Source organism: Telopea speciosissima, chromosome 1, assembly GCF_018873765.1.
Source record: "Telopea speciosissima isolate NSW1024214 ecotype Mountain lineage chromosome 1, Tspe_v1, whole genome shotgun sequence".
NCBI lineage: Eukaryota > Viridiplantae > Streptophyta > Magnoliopsida > Proteales > Proteaceae > Telopea > Telopea speciosissima.
Genome location: NC_057916.1, coordinates 57,588,844 through 57,609,654, shown reverse-complemented (window position 1 = coordinate 57,609,654; position 20,811 = coordinate 57,588,844). Strand labels below are relative to the sequence as shown.

General features: G+C 39.3%; 1 protein-coding gene and 1 long non-coding RNA gene across 2 annotated transcripts in view; one reads left to right on the top strand and one right to left on the bottom strand.

The window, feature by feature from the left end:
* LOC122649099 overlaps positions 1–20,811 on the top strand; it is an 80,311-nt gene that overhangs the window by 25,976 nt on the left and 33,524 nt on the right. The window contains exons 2-5 of the mRNA XM_043842461.1: positions 6,333–6,423; positions 6,581–6,665; positions 10,360–10,444; positions 12,294–12,363. Coding sequence (XP_043698396.1) covers positions 6,333–6,423; positions 6,581–6,665; positions 10,360–10,444; positions 12,294–12,363 — 331 coding nt within the window. The remainder of the gene's footprint in view (positions 1–6,332; positions 6,424–6,580; positions 6,666–10,359; positions 10,445–12,293; positions 12,364–20,811) is intronic.
* LOC122649102 lies at positions 679–20,149 on the bottom strand. Its single transcript, XR_006331167.1, has 3 exons — positions 20,139–20,149; positions 6,104–6,109; positions 679–931 (listed from the first exon to the last, which is right to left on the bottom strand). It is a non-coding gene; the product is annotated as an uncharacterized LOC122649102 (long non-coding RNA).

The following is a 20,811-nucleotide window of genomic DNA, read 5'->3' as shown; positions in this document are numbered from 1 at the left end:
TCATTAAAGGCATCATTTGCTTTATGCATCAAGGAGTTGACTACAGATTCATCTGATTCCTTCTCAATTGCACTAAAGTACTTGCTTGGATTGAGGAGAAATACAGCCAAATATATTGGTCGCTCCATCTGACTTGTCCAACGCCTATCAATAATTTTTATGATCTTCTTCCATTTTCTTTCTATGCCCTTAAAATTTGATTTTATGTTCTTCTTTGCCTCTTCCATTGCAATATATACTTCAGGCAATGCAGACCTCTCATCTCCATCTACTATCCTCAATACTTGAATAAGAGGCAATGATGCTCTCAAGCAATCTTGCACACCATTCCAGAAAGGTGTGGAAAGAATTATTTCAACAATTTGCTTCTCTGCCTCTGTATGTGACAACTTAGAATTGTCCCAGTGATCAGAAAGAAATAATTTCCTCAAATTATCCTTATGTTTCAATAAGCTCTGAAGTGTTAAAAATGAGGATGCAAATCTGATTGCTCCAGCCCTCACTAAGTCTGCTCCTCTTGTATGTACCCTCATAGCTTCAAAAAGGCGAGTATGCCTATAGATGAAACTAATAATTTTTCTCCCCTTCAATATCACAGACTTATATGTTTTTATATTGCCTATCTCCTCCATCATAAGGTCTGGGCAATGAGCTGCACATGGAGTCCAATACAACTTCTTTCTTTTCTCCATTAATAACCTTCCAGCAGCAACATAATTGGAAGCATTATCAGTGACCACTTGAACCACATTCTCCTCTCCAATCTCCTCAATCTTACTATCAAGGAGCTCAAATAACATTTTTGCATCTTGTATTTGACTTGATGCATCCACAGACCCCAAAAAGAATGTCCCCTCTGTACTGTTGACAAGAAAATTAATTAAGTGCCTTCCTTTCTTGTCTGTGCACCCATCAGACATGAGAGTGCACCCTTTCTTCTAAGAGATTGTGTGTTTCTTTTTTATTTCATCAATTTTCTCCTTCTCAGATTTCAATAGAGGGACCCTATAGTCATGAAATGAAGGGGGCTTGAAACCTGGCCCATATTATCCAATTGCCTCAACCAACTCCTCAAAGCTCCTTAGCCTCAAGGCATTGAATGGAACACCGCTTTCATAAGCCCACCTTGCAAAGTAAGAACGAAGTTTATCTCTTTCCTCCTCTGATCTCATACGGTTCTCCATTGTAGTTTGTTGGGGACCTTTACCGTGCCTTTCTGCAACAACCTCTTCAGGGATCCGCCTCTTGACATGAGCATCCATGGGACCCCTTACTTGTTGTTTGACTATGGTCTGAATGACAACTTTTTTTTTTTTGAAGTTGTTCCAGAGCTTGGAATAAGGCTAAAGCGGCTTGAGCCCCCCCCCCAAAATCTGACTCTACATGCCCTTCTTCAGCCCCTTGGCCCCCTTCTTCAGGTAAATCTTCACTACCAACATCCAAATCATCCAAATTTTCCATCCTCCTCTTCTTGTTTTTCAAGATTGCTTCTCTCATCTTTGTAGCAATTGCTGCAGTTGTCTTTGTGCACTTGGCTACATCTCCATAGCCACCAACCAAGTGTTGCTTCAATCTTTTTATTCCTCCCTTGGTATCCACCCTACAAAGGATACACTTGACACAATTCTTGTCTTCTAAATTAGGCCAGTATCCATACTTCCACCCAGGATCATTAGACTTAGCCTTCCTTTTTGGATCCTTGCTTGGATCAATCCCTGATCCCGCTGTACTTATATTTTCAGCCCCACTACTACCATCAACATTGGCCATGTATAAAGAGCTGATGTCTAGTTGTCTACAATGATAGAAAATAGAAAAAAAATTAAAAATATAGAACTATTACTCTAATAGAAGACTAGAAGTACTACAACCGCACAAACATTGGCACCTTTTTTATGCAAAAGGTTTAATTAAGAAATATGAATCATATGACATCCGAAAGCATGGTTGGAGAAGGGGAGAAAAATTACAGCTGACTTGTATATTTATGAACAAAATATCTGTTCCCTTCATGTTTGTAGTAGCATTAGAACTTTTATCCAAACTATTTGCACGTGCATCCTGAAAATTAATTGCATAAATGACCAAGAGATGCCCCAAGAACCCATTTTCTTTATTTCGTTCAATCATCCACAGTGTGAGGAAATTAAAGAGGATATTGCCAATAGAATTAGGAAGGGCCGAAGGGATGGATGAAGCAATAAGGTGCTTCTGGTGATTGAAGGAATAAATATACAAGTCAGGTGTAGGAGCACCTTATCTTTTCAAAGAAAAATTATGGGTAACGAAACAGTAGGTTCAGAACAGATATGGGCAACGAAACAGCAGATTCAACACCTTATCTTTATCATTAACAAAATAGACCAGAAGAAAGGGAGTACGAAGAACTGAAATCAAAAGAGAAGAACTGAAATAAAAAAAAAAAAAAAAATCAAAACACTTACTGACTTACAACGGTGCTGGCCGGAATTTGTCGCCGGAGTAAAGGAAGACAGCTGGTTTCCGCCGCAAAAGGAAGAAATAGAAAGATGTGGTTAGAAGAAAAGGGTTTGGACTTTGGATATTAGAAGAAGAAAAAAAAAGAATGCATAAGTGCACAAAATTACAATACTTACCGGTGGAGGCAGGGAATGTCGCCGGAAACCGGTGGGGGTGGAGATGGAGAATGAGATGTCGGAAATGAAGGGCACAGATTTTAGAAACCTTGATGGACTGAGGACTGAGAGGGAAGTGATGAAGTCTCAACTCTCAAGTTGCCGCTGCAAGCTGCAACTCCGGCAGTCGCCGCTGCGCACGCTTCTTTTTCTCTCGGAGATTGAGAATGAGATATTGAGATGTCGCAGCTCGGAAATAAAGGGGTTGAAGGACGAGGATCGAGAGAGAACTCAGGGAAGCCTCGAAGGAAGTCTCAAGGTCGCCGCTGCAAGTTGCCTTTGCAAGTCGCCGCTGCCGTTGCCGCTGCTTCTTCTCTTTCGTTTTTTTTGTTCTTTCGATTTTGGAATGTGAAGGAATTCGATTTGATAAGTTACTTTTTAGGTTTTGTTTTTTTATTTATTTTAAGTTATAACTTTTTACTTAAGATTCCATGCTTCTCAGAGCACGGAACTAAAAATACACCCCCAATGAGATATTTCCAATTAGAATATCTTATTAAAACATAAAAAAAATTAAAAAACAAAAGTAAACCAAAAAAAGGGTCTAAGGCGACTGCCCAGAAGAAAAGGCATCCCAAGGCGCTCGCCTTTCTGTTACACACTATAGCGTCCACCCGCCTAGACCCTCTAAAACTGGCTGAACGCCATGGCGCCGCCTAGGCGACGCCTTGATAACTATGTCTAGGAAGTCCAATAGGTCTGTGGTAATAATTAATTTTCTTGGAGTTAGTTTCTAGGTGAGTAATTAGTTTAGAGTAGTGTGCTAGTCATTAATGTTTCTTGTTAAAGTCCAAGAGTCATTTTCTTCTTTAAATACCATGTAACCCAATGATGAAAGGCATGAATTGGAGTTATCATTGAATTATAAATTGAAGTGATTCCTTTGGAATTTTTCAGGAATAGTTGTGTGAGCAACCCCCTTGTACGTGGAGTCTTTCTTATCCCTTCCCTCTCTCACGTTTCTCTCTCCTACCCTCTCATTCTCCCATATCTTCTTTAACTTTCAACCTACACTTCCTTCTTCTATTCTTGAATTTGACCCTTCATCTTCCACCTGACCATCATCTTTCAGCCCTCAATAATCAGATTTAACTCAAAAGCTCATTGTAGGACAGATCCTTGTGTTCTAGTCCTCCCAGACTACACTAGCATGATTGGACTAAGCTTATCGAGATTGACAGACACTTCGTCAAAGAGAAGCATAAGCAAGGCTCGATTTGCATTCCATTTGTCACTTCCAAGAATCAGTTAGTTGATGTTTTTACTAAGGGTTTGAATTGTGAGGTATTTCATTCTATTGTATGCAAGTTGGGCATAAGAGACACCTATGCCCCAACTTGAGGGGGAGTGTTAAAAATATGGGTTGTATGTCTAGATTCGTTGAATGTGTCTAGATTTGTTGTATGTGTCTAGATTCGTTGTGTGTATGCTAGGATAAGGACTATGACACATCCTTACCTGACATACCTTAATTGTAATTCCAATTTCCCTTTATAAAAAAGAAAGGCCTCTATCATTTTAGATAAGCCAAATCATTCTTTCATTCTCAACTTATATATAATCAAGGTTTTAAGTATCCTACCGTATGCACTGATACTAACCGATATGTATCATATCTTTGAGGTACCGTTCCAATAACATATGGTACGATCTTAAAAGAAGTTGGTATTAGTATATGTAAGAAACCTCATCCTTTATACATAATGAGTTGAATGCACTTGTCTCGTCATACTTTGTTCTCATTTTTATACTTAATATAATTTACATATTAATAATTTGGGTAAATTACACATCACCCCTGGTTTTCAAACGAAATTCAGATCACCCTTGGTTTTTGAAAAAACTCAAATCACCCCCTCTATAGTAACGGTGTTAGTCTGCTATTAGTTATTGGTGTGAAAGGACTGTTTTACTCTTGTACTAAAACATTAGAATTAAATTTACAATACTACCCTTCCTTTATCTTCAACATTGGTCAAGGGTAGTTTAGGGATTTAAATTTATTTAACTGGTTGACATCATCACTTAACAGCATAAAACTAATGGTAGGGACTAATTTGTCATATTAGGGTCTAACCAGGGGGTGATTTGAGTTTTTCCAAAAACCAGGGGGTGATCTGAGTTTCGTTAGAAAACTAGGGGGTGACATGTAATTTACCCTAATAATTTATAGTGTTTTATGCTTCAAAACTGTATTTTGTATATATCCTAAGCGTTACATACGTTTCTTGACTATTTCCATATGTAACTTTAGCGTATGTTGCATCTTTCCAATAGGATACGATTTGTCTCTTAAAATCACCTTTCCGATACGATACCTGTAGATGCTGAATTTTGTCACCACCCCCGACAATGACGACAACCAAACACAGTTGACTGACGTCGTCCCCACAAACACTTCTCCCGTTTTCAAGCCTAGAAACACCTAGAAAGAGACAAAATGAACCTAACCTACTCCAGGCCCGCACCCGAGCCACTGTGGCACAATAGCTACACTGCTGCAAAGGCCTAGGACCAAGCCACCATGGCGCCACAGTATCGTGGCACCACACTTCTGGGAGAGAGAAGACTTCTCGGGAAGCGTGCTCCCAAAGCCAAGTTTCGCCTCCCAAAGCCATGTTTTGCCTATTTCGGGGTCCGTCCCACCTCCAATTTTGAATCCTTGAGCCTTGTTACCCTGCCCGAAGTCTGGATCACCCAAATCTAACCTTCCCAACCTATTATCACAACATTCCTTTGAAGACTTGAGATTTTTCTATGGCGTAGTTATTTTGTCCAAGGATCGAGCATCTGGCTCCGAAGATCTCGAGACGTCGTTATTCTGTTCAAGGATCGAGCATCTAGCTCCCAAGATCTTGTGACGCCGTTATTTTGTCTGAAATTTCAAGATTCAACACTTGCAAGCCGTCGACAGAGGATAAGTCAGTCATTTGTCTCCACCTGAGCCGGGGGACGCTTTCCATCTTGCATCTTTCATAATCGCATTGGTTTAGCACGCAGGTATACATTTCTATCACTAACTTTTGGTTTCGGCACAATGTAGACTCTTAAGTGTTCATGTATAGTGTACATAGTATCTAGCATGATGTAGTTTAGTTTCATTTGAATAGTTTGTGTGTCATCATTAGCCATGCATGTTGGTATAGGACATTTTGTAATGGGAGAATCTTCGAAAACATGCATCTAGTAGAAAGACCGGCTTATCCGGGCGAGGTGGGTGCCTATAACACCTTCCTAGTCTCGTAACGTGACCACTTACCCCGACTCTCTGACCAGACCAAACGGAATCATGTAGCCCTTCACAGGGCTACACCAATTGGGTCCTATGCCCTAACCCTAGGTGGCCACTCCATTTCATATGATTGTATGATCCCAATCCCTTGATAATTGACAAAGACCCTTCTTTCCATCGAGGAGTAGAGATGGCACCACCATCATTGCGGACCAACCATAATCTCTGGGAAGGGGAGATAAATCCCCCCGAACCTCCCGCCTGAATGTATCCTCACAATACCTGATACCGATGCTTTAAACCTTGTATATATAAATTGATCTAGTCTTGGTACATAAGTGAACAAATAAGTGTTTGGACGTTTAAATCAGCGTTTTGATTTTGTTGAATCGGATTCAATTTTTTATTTTTAAAGATTTCCATATTTGTATTTTTAAATCCTGCAGGATCATTTTCTCCCCACTTTGGCTATTTCATGCTGTTGTTGCACGAGGCAGATATTCGCTACCAGCTCCATCATTACCCAATGACCGTCATGTATGATCTTGTGCCTCTTAGTATTTGGAAATAATTTCTATTTTATGCGAACTATTTTATTTTTAATTTCAGCTTGTGGAAGTAAGAATTCTTCAGGTTCCATGATCAATGATTAATTGATATGGGTGGATTATTGACACTTTTCTTTCTTGGACAGTGGGCTCCTTGTCATGCCATTGTTGCAACACCATTGCTGGTTGCTTTTGAACTACTCCTTTGTATATATCTTGAGAGTATCTACGGTACACATGCAGCACCCCTAGTGACATTATCAATTGTTTCCATACTATTGGATGTTCTTTGACGTCTACATTTAACTAATCATTAAGTGTTGGTGCATGGATGCTTGAACCTCATTCATGCATGATGAAAATCCTGGATAAATGTTTAAAGTTAGATACTTCACTTGATCAAGGGCCACGGTTGCCATCATAGATTGACATTTCTTTTATTTCATTTGTGAGCTTTGTACCATGTGGGTATAAATCTTACTAATTGCATTCATTTTCTTATTGTTAGCATTGTTATGGAGTTCTTTTCCTTTAGTCCAAGCTGGATCTTCTTTCTTTAATATTAGTATAATCCAGCTTGAGGGGGAGTGTTAGAATATATGTACTCCAGAATACCGTGGCGGTATTCTGGTCCTTTTGGGGTATTTTTATGTTAAGTGTATTTAACTTATGTCGGCTATGTGGGTTTTAGTCCCACATCGCCTAGCTTAGACTATTTGTAATTTCCCCTCTATTATAAATAGAGGGGCTTACCTATCAATATAACAAGCCATTCTATTATTTTATTTCCTCTCTTTGACCCACAGTTCAACCAACATGGTATCAGAGCTGGTCTGATCTAGGTTAGAGAGAAGAAAAAAACCCTATTTCTCCCTACTTCTCCTCTATCGATCTCTCTCTTCTTCTCCCTTTCTCGGTTTTCTCCTTCTCCTGTTCTGCTTCTTCTCAGCCTATAAAGGGGTAGCAATAATGAGGTAAACTGAGAATATCGATGACTTAGTTGCTGCCCCCCCTTCCTTTCTATTTTTTTATTAAAAAATCTGCTCGAACCCTATTGGAGCCTCATCTGCGATTTGGAGTTCCCCCTTTCTTTGGAGATCAGATCTCTATTACCTAATGAAAACTGATCCTCCAATTTTGGAGCACCCTATGTAGCCTTTTCCAGCCCTATTCTGCCCTATTCCAAAACCTAACTTCCCTTTTTTCTTTCTCTCCATCTTTTATTAAGTTTTCCAGTCACAATCCCCAAATCGATCTCACCTTGTCAGGGTTTGTTTCAAAACCCTGACTCCAATCGATTTTGGGGCTTCCCTTGTCAGATGCAGCTAATTTTTCAGGGATAATTTCCTACTACTACCAGCCTTAATCGACCTCAGTTTGGCCACTATCTGATGGCTGGATTTGTACCTACAGCAAAACCTTCTCAACCTGCTATTTTTGGTTACCTGTTAAAACCTTGACTCAAATCGACATTAGGGTTACAGGTTTCAGTTTTTGCTGCCTTTTGGAGGGATGCTTACTCCACCTACAAGGATCACTCGACCTCAGTTTCAGCCTCTTTCCAAGTGTTTGAAGACCCCTAACCTCAATCGATCCTTCTTTTCAGGGTTTTTTCAAAACCTAGGAAATATCGATTTTAGGGTTAGGGTTGATTGCTGCTATTGGAGTTTTTCACTTTTTTGGAGGTGTTTCTACCATCAAGAAGGACATTCTACTTCAACTATTCCTGACTTGAAGAAGGTCTATTGCACATGATAGCTGCTGCCAGCCTGCCCTATTTTTCTGCAATTTTTTGGTGTTTCTCCCACGTGAAGATCAAGTCTCATTTACCATGGAGATTGGTTATTCGAACTGGAGATCCATTCCAGCAGTGGTGGTCAGCATCTATTACCAGAAGACATAACCTTTGACAAGTCATCATCACTTTGTTGAAGCCCCCTTCCCTACAATCGATCTTCCCTTTCAGGGTTTTTTATAAAACCCTGACTATAATCGATCTAAGGGTTAGGGCAGTCCACTATTGCTGATTTTTTTAGGAGAGTTTTATAAACATCAGAGGAGTATTCAGCCCCTATTTCAGCATCATTCATCAGCTCTTTTTGGAAAAATTCAGGTTCATTCTTATGGCTCAGTTTCTCCAATTATCAACCTGTGTTTCTTAGTTGTTCCTATATGGCTGGCTGCTTCAACTACTTATGGATCTGTCTGGTTATTTATCTTATATTTGCTGGTTATTTTGAGCTTTCATACCTACCTGGCTGGTGTTATTGATTGGCTTCTGTAAGCATGACTGGTTGACATGTTACTGCTGCCCTATTTTTGTGACTGAGTTTCCTACTATTGGAGATCGAATTTCTTTCATTCTTGAAGACTCGAATCTGCTATCCTGGAGATCAGTTTATTTGGGACTACAACAGTGTGTTCCATGGTTCTTGGTTGCAACTCCGAACCTGTTCAGTTATGTGAAGCTTTTCTGGTTCATATTTGGCTCACCTTGGAGCTTGAATCCTAGCATTGTTACTAATTCAGATCTGATCCAATTTTTGTTGAAGCTTCTATAATCCATTGCTGTCTAGATATCTTCGTTTGTTCTTTTAAGCATGTGGGAGTTTATACATTGGGGTTTTTGCACACTTTTTCCTCCTTGTTTGAAGATTGATCAAGCCTTGAAGAATGGAACCTTTCCTTACTTCAAATCAGATCTGTATACTTGTCAGATTTGAATATTGGAGTTAGGAGTTTGTCCCCTGCAGGAGTTTCCATCAAAAGTGTTTGTTTGATCGTTTGAAGATGGTTGGAGATTTATATGTTGCATTACTTACTCCGTACTTCATTATCCCACTGCTTTTTCTTCACCACCTCCCAAACCATACCTTTGGCATAACCCATAACCACCTTAGAAGTTAATGGTATTCTCTTCATTGCCATTTCTTCTTTTTCCATTACCCTTGGCAGCTCTTGGAAAATTTTGGAATATTATGTTTTGCCCTATATCTTACATCATCCCTGTTATGTCCACGTGTATTACACGTGAGGGGGGGATTATATACAGTATACCTGCAGCCATTGCAGAAAGCAGAACTTGCAGGAACACTTGGTGCAAAACATAGAAGGTCAGAGGTTTCACCATTGCCAATGGATATCTACTTTGTTATTGGGTTGAGTTTGCCGCAAGGGGCAGGTTGGTCTTAAAATTTTGAAGATGTTTGGTTATTGCCTGCCTATATGAGGTTCTACAGTTGGGTTGTTTTTCCGCTGCTTGCTCTTTATTGTTGCCTGATACATCTGCTCGCTACCCTAGTCACTTATCTTCAAGATTATCACTCCGAGATTCATCACTGGACAACTGCTGAAGATTGGTGAAAGTTTACTGATCAAGTCTGCCCAAGTTTTGAAGATCTAATTTTACAAGTTCTTAAAGGTTTATTTGGGAGCTGCGTTCATCTTGAAGCTGGATTCTGCTACAACTTATCTTTTCCCATTTTATTCAAGTTGGGCATTAGTACCTTGTATGCGCCAACTTGAGGGGGAGTGTTAGCATTGTTATGGAGTTCTTTTCCTTTAGTCCAAGCTAGATCTTCTTTCATTAATATTAGTATAATCCAGCTTGAGGGGGAGTGTTAGAATATATGTACTCCAGAATACCGTGGGGGTATTCTGGTCCTTTTGGGGTATTTTTATGTTGTTAAGTGTATTTAGCTTATGTCGGCTATGTGGGTTTTAGTCCCACATCTTCTAGCTTAGACTATTTATAATTTCCCCTCTATTATAAATAGAGGGGCTTACCTATCAATATAACAAGCCATTCTATTATTTTATTTCCTCTCTCTGACCCACGGTTCAACCAACACTTATGAAGGTTGGTTGTAATTATTTGGTCATGGCTTAAACCTTCTGACCTTATTTAATTTTCATCTTGGTGCAGGCCATGATTATGCTGCTGTTAACTTGAAGATTGTCTTTCTTCCCCTTTTGGCATTTGAAATAATTATTCTCATCGACAATTTCAGGTATTTATTTCTGCTGCACAGATATATCGGTCATACTCTGTGTTGCTCTTGAATTTTCTATAGTGGATATTTACATAATATAGTACTTTACTGATCCTGTTCTTGGTTCTCCCTCTTGCTTTGTTTCTGGTTTTCATAACCTGCTGAATACAACCAGTATTCTTTTCCTTTGGAAATATCCAGTTGTAATGTTGCAGTACTTTAATGGAAAAAGTTCTTGTGATTTGCTGATAAATGGAAATACCTAATGTATGACCAATTCTCAACTATTCAACTACGAACCAGTCTTACAATAGGATCACTTAATGAGTTAATGTTAATATCAGCAGGTTACAGCACGTAAATCAGTAACAGAAAATAACTGTAACACTTAACAGCAGGGTGTTTGAACACTTGACACCCTTAACTACTCCAAATAGCACTGTGGACTAAAGTCTAACCTAGGAAACACAGACAGCACCAGTTTCTGGGCTATTGCTGGGCAGGGAATGGACAAATAATCAGAAAACTAAGTGGTGACAGAATTAGCAACTAGGCTTTGCTGATGGGTAAGATCTTCCAGTCGAAGGAAGGTTATTAGGAGTAGGTTAACTCCTAAAATTACAGCCAGTTCTAAATTTCTGATGGCTGGATTGAAAGATAAGTGAGGACTTCCAAATTAAAAAGTTGGTTTCCAAAATTGCAATTACAGCATATAGCCAGATCCAGCCTTTGAATCAGGCTGAAATTAATATCGAAGGAAGGGTTATGGGAAAGTATTACAGTGCCAAGATATGTGCAGGATCTGATGAACTGATCTGGAGATCCAGGGGCTTTAAGATGCAGTAGAACATAACCGGTGAAGCTGCAGGGGGTGTTCTTTAGTCCTCAACCAGTACTTCAATGGAGCAACAGCCACTGCTTAAGATCTCTCATCCCATTTCACTGCAGCTCACAGCCATGATTTTAGAACCAAACTCTTTCTCATTCATTATAATCGTGGGGTGTGTGAATACCAAGGTTTATAATCTAGGTATCGGACTCGGGATCGGTAAAAAATGACCAAAATCCAGGTTTTACTGGATAGGGCTTGGATCGGTAAAAAATATAATAAAAAAAAAAAAATCGGTACACGGATCGATCAAAATACCAAAAAAAAAAGAAAGAAGTATCGGATTGGATTGGCCAATCCAGGGAACGATCTCATCTGATCCAAGATTACGAACCATGGTGAATACAGCCCCCTAATTTATTGAAAACACATGGTACTGGTTACAGATCCTTGGTTTTGTCACATGGTATCAGAGCAGTAACCAGTTAATGTAGTACTGAATTTGATTGCTGAAACCAGTAACCAGTAACAAGATCTTTATTCAAAGGAGGATTTCAACTAGGGTGATTTAGGATAACACAGAATCAAAAGGGTGAATGGGACCCCCTAATTTATTAAAAACACATGGTACTGGTTACAGATCCTTGGTTTTGTCACATGGTATCAGAGCAGTAACTAGTTAATGTCGTACTGAGTTTGATTGCTGAAACCAGTAACCAGTAACAAGATCTTTATTCAAAGGAGGATTCAAACTAGGGTGATGTAGGATAACACAGAATCAAAGGGGTGAATGGGGCCGAGGTATATCGTTTTGAATTTAATGGATACAGTAAAGAAGGGTGTGAACCCTGTACATTTGTGGTCTTCTAAGACGGCGAGAAAACTAAATAAAACCAGCATAAATTAAAAATAATAAACCAGTTTCAAGGTCATACAAAAAACTTTAAACCAGATGTCTCATATGCTGTTTACACTATGCTATCATTGATTTCTTAGTAATTGCTTAATGATTGGTAAAATGTTTCACTTCTTATTCAGGATGTGTAGGGCTTTAATGCCAGGAGATGAAGACAGCGTGAGTGACGAAGCAATATGGGAAACACTCCCTGTAAGTCCCGGGTAATTGGTTTGTTGAGTTGAATTGGGAACTGTCATGATAATTTATGGTGTAAAATGTTCCAAATGATGTGTTTTTCTCCTTTGATATCCCAAAGTTTTTAAAGTTTTTCTTTTTAGGGAAATAAAATAATAAATATACCACTGAAACTAAAGTTGAAGCTTGTTTTTAGGGAAGTAAATAATGTGATGTACTGGATGTCTGGTTCGAGGCCAGTGTGGATTGACTTGGATGCCACCTTTACTAATTGACTTGAATAGTTGAATGTATTTATCTTACGATTGTAAAAGCCCTTTTTTTAAAGAAATGATCCTGAAATATTACAGGACTTGAAAAGTGTGGCCTTCGCTTTTGTTTTACTCAATTACTCCCATGCTAAGTTCAACACGGAGAGGGAAAAAAGGAAAAATAAGTCCAAAAGAGGTGACACAGGGAATGAACACATCTGTCGAAGAGTTGTCTGTCTAGTGTCGTATTTGTTGAAGGTCTTGTAAACTTCTATAGATTTTGAATGTCCAAATAAAAAGGTGGGGCAAAATTAACATAACTTTGTTTTTGTTCCATCCCCCTTCTCCCAACCCAACCCAACTCCCCCCTCCCACAAAAAAAAAAAAAAAAAAAAAAAAAAAAAAACAAATAGCAACAACAACAACAAAGGAGTGGAAGTTCATTTAAAAGAATATGATAATTGGGGTCGGACAACATCTGAGAGATCCAACTGAAAGAGTATAGTTTTAATTTGGTGTTGGGCATCTTTATAGATAAGAGATCAAGGTATTGGATGGCATGGATATTAAAGGAAAGATACGCTAAAACAGACGATAGACAAAAATGAAGAATTTACAGTAAATAAGAAAAGAAGAATAATCAGTAATATATGGATTATTCTGGTTGTCCCCCCGGGTGTCAATTTAGCTTAAACTTTTTTTATTTGCCCTATCACTCAGTGTTCTCTCAAGTGAATGCCAATACTTGTAATTTCAAGAATGTTCTTCAAGTGCTCCATTTTCATTGCCAGAGGACTTGGTCGGCAAACACCACAGAGAATGAAGGGAGGGGTAATGCAGATTAGGGCAGCAAACTAGAACTCAATGAAGGAAGATCTAGGATGAAGCCTTGCTGTAATTGTACGTCCTGCATTGTTTGTGCAAACATTTGTCCAGTAAATTGGCCACATAAATTACTACAATATGTTGACAATGCGTACTGATCTGTCTCTCCAGAATTACATTGGCCCAGTGAATTGGCCACATATATTACTACAAGTTGTTGACAATACATACTGCTCTGTCTCTCCAGAATTGTTTGTTCCAAATTTCCACTAACCTCCTTGGTAGCCTAACAATGAAAATCAACTTGCTGTATTTATCCCATGGTAGACAGTTTCGTAAAATGTGTCAGTTTCTTAGGCTGTTGAAACGAAACAGCCTGCAATACTCAAAATTGTCAATATTTTAACTGAAATTTCTGTCTTGTGTACAGTTCACCGATATTTCGGTTGAAACTGTTCAACCCCTTTACTATAAATACCACATTTCAACCCACTTCGTGCACTTCGCCTAGTTTCGACACAACCCCTTGGAAAACACTGTTTTCTTGCATGCTTGACCAAATCACTGGCATACAAGGTTGGAACCAGTGCTTGGGCAGTAGAGGAACACAGTGGAAGCAACGATTTGCTGTATTGTTGGAAGATTTGTGCAAGATTCATAGTTGGAGGTATATCACTTTTCTCAAAACTAATTTTTGCAAAAAAGTGGGATAAATATTTGGGGGAAAACATTCAATTTTTTATATGTTACACACTGTAGCCCAATCAATCACTTCACAGAGCTGGAACTCATTTTCTGTTTTTAAAATACTTTTTAAATTTTCAGAAAAAATTTATTTCTTGCAACAAAATTGTGAAAAAAAAAGGTTAATACTTAGGTTTTGGAGGTCAATTTTATATATGTTGGACACCGTTGGCCAAACTACGGCCTCATGGAGTCGATTATTTTGTCCAAAAATTAAATATTTTAATATCTGAATTTTAAAAAATTACAGGAAATTCAGAAAAATAGGGAAATTTTTTTGTTTTGGTTTCGAAAATTCATTGAAATTGATGAAAGTATTGTTTCTGTATTTACAATTGAAAATGATGATTCATGTCTCATTCAATTAATATTTTTGATAAACTTGTGGTATTTCAACAACAACAAACTAAGCCTTATCCTGACTTGATAAACTTATGGTATAATTATGTCAAAAAAAATTATAAAGAATATTTTTAATTAAGAAAATATACAAGAGTTGGAGGAAAAAATTGGAAATAGCTATATGATTATTTTAGGAGTCTTAAATGATGTATAACTAATAATGAATGCATTTTTTGGTGTAGCAATATAATCATGGTATAAAATCTCGCGAAATATCGGCGATATATCGCGATATTTATGAATCTCGACATGACCGAGATACGAAACAAGGTCGAAATAAAAAGTACAATAACTGCGTCGATATATCGAGATATTTCGACGATATATCGTGGAACTCACGATATATCGCGAGATATCACGATATATCGCGAGATATGTAAAGCTGACAATAGTGTCACATTCAAAATCCTTATAAATTGCATATTTCGCAGCTCTTGGTCGATATTTCGACCGAGAGCTGCTGAAATGAAATTTTCTCTCTTCTTCCTCCCTTAAGCCTCATTGAAGCTCCTTGTCGCCGGAAGACGTCGGAGGGTCATCTAAGCTCTCATCATCCAGCCTAATTTCATTATTTAAGGTAAATTATATTTCTAAAACAATTTTTTAAAAAAACTTTGTACAAATGTTGTTGGATGTTGATGATATTAATATATGTTAGACACGGAGGCCGATCTACAGGCCTCACGGTGTCGAAATTTTTTCCCATATGTATTTTTTTATTTTTTTCTGGTTTTAAAAATTCATTTTCCTACAACTAAAATAGGAAATAATTAGGGGTAATATGACTTAGATGGTAATGAATTAAATATATGTTAGACACCAATGGCGATCTACGGCTATTGCGATGTCGGATTTATTTTTCTGCTCTTAAATAATTCTTTTAATTTTCGAAAATTAAGAAAAATATATAAAAATTAAAAAAACAGAAATAAATAAGGAAAAATATGAGTTTTAAGTTTAAAAAATAATGAAAAAATATGAAAGTTATTTCTATATGTTTTGAGATGCATTACATGTATATTATGTTTACTAATTCATAGTTTTGTTGTGTTAGGTCAATACTTATATTAACATTATATATAAAAATTGGTTTTAATTTTGTGAAAAATATAAGGGTTAGGGGAAAAATATTAAATAACTATACAAGTGTATTAGTAATCTAAAAGTGTCGATTGAAGTGCATCTACATTAAGTTTTTAATTATTTGTGTTACTTACATTGCGATGAAACAAGTATCATTATGGCGGATCGTGATAGACAACGCGGGCAAGCAAAAGGTGGGGAAAGTAGTCAACAAAGGGGGGCGGACGGAACAAAGAGAACAGAGGGAGCAAGAGAGACCAACCAGCCCGGATAGGGGTGACATTGCGTGGTTACGTGGTACTCCCGTTGATGGGGATAAGAGAAAATCTATATGTAATTATTGTCACATGCAATTTATGGGAGGTGGGTCCAGGGAGACTTAAACAACATCCGACGGAGGATCTAAAGATGTTGTAGGTTGTCATATGGTCCCTCTTTGAAGTAGCCGAGGGAGATTGGTGATAGTTTGAGGGAAGAAAGAAGAGGAAGGGTGAAGCGAAAGGATAAAAGAACGACTTGAGGATACGATGGGAGTTCGATGGGAGGAGGAAGACGATACAATGATGATGATGATGACTCCTCCTCCTCGATGATGACATTGCATTCGCGATGACAAACAAAGCAGAGGAGGCTAGGGATTTTAGGCGGACTGTTTCTGAGGAGTAGAGGAAGTTTTCAAGATGATCGGCGAGACAAAGAGTAGGGGTAGTGGAGGAGCCGAGTTACGGAGGTCTAAAACTTTGAATCCTTTTAAAAGATCACAAAGTGTGAGGGCAACCCAACACCTCTACCGTGCAGTCACCATCAACATCCGATCCAAATTGCATAAGAAAGAAAGGAAGCCGACCGCGCCAAAGGAGGCGTGGAAGGGGTGAAGGGTTGGTTAAAGAATCATAGTAAGTGGATGCTATACCATACCATCCCGGCAAACACGCACAAGGCCCCCTTAGATACCAGATAGATACCATGGTGGGGGCGGGGGGGGGGGGGATTCAAGGGCCCCGGGCCCCTAGAGGTAATGAAGTTTATCTACCTCAACAAAAGAGGAGATGATGAGACATTAGTGAGATGAAGAATAAGTGGGAGACAAGGGAAGGGGGGGGGGTGGGCGTAATGGGAGGGCGGTGTCCCCAATTGGGGGGGGGGGGGGGAGGGACTGGGGGGGGCTGCATCGAAAGAGATAAAGGATGCAAAATATATTCTGATTGTTAAAGGAAGTAGTGGAAAAAGATGTGGGTATTGAGAATGTTGTCCAGTTATAGCAGACTGATGGAAGTAACTTAGTGGCGGTGAGAAGATGATGAACAATAATAAGTACTAGGCTCTTAACCCGGACTCCTTGTGCGGCCCGTTGCATTGACTTAATGCTAAAAGATATGGGAAAGTTAAAGTTGGTGAAGCGTGGTTGAAAGTGCACGAGCAAGTCGCCACTTTGTATCTACTGACACAGCTCTATCGCTCGTCTCGATATTGAGGGAAAAATGTGGGGTGACTTGGTTAGGCACGGCATCACGCAGAATTTGCCACCAACTACATTGCCCTCAAAGGCATTGGGGCAAAAGAAAGGCCGGTGAAGCGTGTTTGCTACGAGTGGTTTGATGGAAGGGTTCAGGCTGCAAATGGGAGGGAAGCAACAGCGATGTCATCGAGGACTTGGACCAAACTAAGCAAAGTGGTGAAAGTTTTTAGAGCCTGATGGTGAAGTTCTACATGTTGGCGACTCGGCTACGAAGGGCCCAACCATGCCGAGTCCCATATCTTTGCCAATAGACTGATGAAAGATAATTGTCATAGTGTGGGTCCTCGCTTTGATGGCATAAGCACTTCTTAGATATCATAAATGCTCGGGGAGGAGAATCGACTTATGCATCCAGCTGCATAAGGTGGTGGTAAATTTGTTTTATGTTTACTAATTCAGCTAGTATTATTATTTACTAATTACCTATGCATTTACATGATACCTCTATTCTATATGTCATATTTCCAGCGATACTACTTCAACCCTAAGTATATAACAATAAGGCTTTAGGTTGGAAACTTCAACTTATCGATCTTTGAAACAAGTAGTGAAGAAGTTGGAGCCGGATGGTGCTACAAGCAATTTGCAACAATGAAGTGAGTTCATTTGGAAACTACACTTATTGATGCTTTCAAATAAGTAGTGAAGAAGTACTTACTAATTTTCCACATGGGTATAGATCAAGGTATTTAGGGATGCATTGGAAGTTTTGGGCCCGAGGGCTGCGATCTGGCGGAAGCACGTGGTGATCTTTGGTAATTCTTTTAAGTTTTAAATTACATTATGTATTGAAATTTGAAAGTTGAAAGTTGAAACAACATTTGACATGTCTTTTTGTTGTAAACTTGTAATGTCGGTGAATGGTGGGTGTTGTATGGGAATCAATTTGAAAACTTAAGAAGAATAAGCAATTAAAGTCCTTGCTGAACATGTTACGTATCCTGGTTGTGAGAGGAACCCGGAGTACCTTTGCGCTCATCCACTCCCGAGAGGCGCAGATTGGGGTCTCAACGTTTATCTCGACGTGGTGTATGCGCTCAACTTGAGGCTGAAACCGCAACACACACTGCATGGGACATGGGACGGCAGGAGGGCGCCATTGATCTAGGCGACATCTTTCGAAGTTGACTCAGGCGATGAGGACCCTATTGTGGATGTGGGTGAGGGATAGAGGTGAGCCGGGTGTTGGATGAGGAGGGAGGTAGGCCGACCCGTGATAACCACGAGATGTGGGGCTTTGATGTGGGCGAGTATATGGTGCGACGAGGGTCGAGATACATGTACGAGGAAGCCTGTGCAGCCATTAAATGGCCCTTTGGTGCTGATATTCGCGATGATGAAAGGCTGGTGCAAGTCCTCGAAATGATGATGATGGTGATGATGGTGATCTTTGGTGGTGGTGATGGCAATCTTTGGTGGTGGTGATGTTGGTGGTGATCTTTGGTGAAGAATATGGCGGCTATGCGGGCGTTATGGTAGGCCGGGAGGCGGGAATTAGGCGCTGTAGACCCGGCTCCGATTCACGGAGAGAGACGATTTGATCACGCTGAATCTACGGACCCGAGGCCTTGCGTGCCCGCCCCCACCTCGAGAGGCCCCCTGCATACATACAACAGAAGCGTAGGGCCGACAAACACAATTCAACCGATCAAATGGACATTGATAACCTATCTAGCTCTGTTGGTGGTTTGAGTATGGGTGATAGGGGAGGAGGACCGACCGGACATTAGCGTGCCCCATCTTTGGCGCACACGCCACTCCATTGGCATCGGATTATGGCGCATCACAACCTTACGGTGGATATGGAGATGGATCATCATCATATGGGCGATTTAGTGGGGTAGGGGACTATGACTACCGGTCCAGTCCCAGGGGACATCTTGGATCATCTTTTGTAGATAACATCTTTGCATACCCTAATGGACCTAGATACCAACCTCACCACCATACATGCAGCCCAATGCCATCGCCTCTTGGCCGGCGCGACCAACATCATATCACAATGGATCATCTTCTTCACGGATGGATCGATTGGTAACCCTAGTTTATATCCTAGGATAGGTTACCTACGATATTGATGATTCCATTTACGTGACACTTGTGGATGACTACACTGTTTCTTCTCCGATTCTATACCGTGGTCCACATATGTCATTCAAACAGAGAAGCGATGGGCGTCGACTCAAGAGGCATGAGTGGGATTGATCCAGGGAGGCACAAAGACTACTATTAGCGAGTTTAGCACTTGTAATTTGTAACTTAAGTTGTGATTTCATTAATCTATGTGTATTTAACTATTTATACATTAAGGTCGGCGACCGTATGTCAATCAAGTGCGAAGCCCAAAACACCAATTGAATTCACATTTTTACAATTTTATGGTTTAAATGTGTTTATTAAGCTTAAATAAGGCTGTCCATGAAGTTTCGTGCCTAAATATGGCCAAATACCCCGAGATGGACCCCGAAATATTGCAGAAAAAATGCAATATTTCGGGAATATTTCGCGATATCTCGGATATTTCGGATATCTCGGTAGGCCCGAGATACCGATATATCGCGAGATATAGTACTATGAATATAATAACTAAGATGATTGCACAATGGCTGAGGGTGAAAGTGGAGATATAGCATTGAGGCATGGAGTGCCTATAGAATGTGATAAGAAAAAGTCAGTGTAATTATTATGGCAAGATAATAAGTTCAGGGGTTGCCACTAGACTGAAGTGGCATTTGGCTTGTGGTTACATGGATGTGGCCAAATGCTGCATGGTTCTTTATGAGGTACAAAAGGACATGGCTAAGCTTTTGAAGGGAGAAAGACTGAAGAAGGCTGAAATGCACAGGGCAAGAGAGGAGTTTTAGGACTCCTATAAATCATATTTAAGCAATCTTGGATTTGTTTTCATTTAGAACTGGTTTTAACAGTATTCACGCATACTAAATAAGGTTTGACCGGAATATAACTCCTTCAATATAAATCAGATTTAAGCAATCTTCGATTTGTTGTAAAGCTTTCCAACAAATTGGTGTGCGCGAATGTTGTTAAAATCACTCTGAATGAAAATATTTTTTAGATATCAAAACAAAAGATAATTTTGCCTCTTTTTTGGTTTTGAGTTATGTTTAATCATAATAAGATTTATAGAATTTTAAGATTTGAAAGAAAAAACCACCATTAAAAAGTTGAAAATTTCACCTACTGCCAAAAATTCAGTTTTTGTTCTTGAATTGGCGGTTGACTTTTTATCCTTTTGGAATTTGATTTTCTAACTGTTTTTTATTGGATTCAAATGGGGGATATTTGCTTATTTATGAATAATATCTGAAGTAAATAAAAGCATTTACTTATATAATATTTGGCATAAATAACATGGTTCAACCAGTTTCGAATCAAAACTCCTAGGTTTCTTCTAGTTTCGATGGGGATAAGTGAATTTATATAGGTAGTTCAGGTCGAAACTTGTGAAATTACCGAAATATGGCCGAAACATGTTGAAACCAGGTGCAAAGTGGTATCGCATTAAGGTTTTGTCTTGGTTTCTTGCAAAATCGAGATTTAGAACCATGTTTAGGAGGCAGTGCTAGAGAGACACTAACTAGCAGTAGGGGGTAACTCTTATAGTAATTACATGTCTGG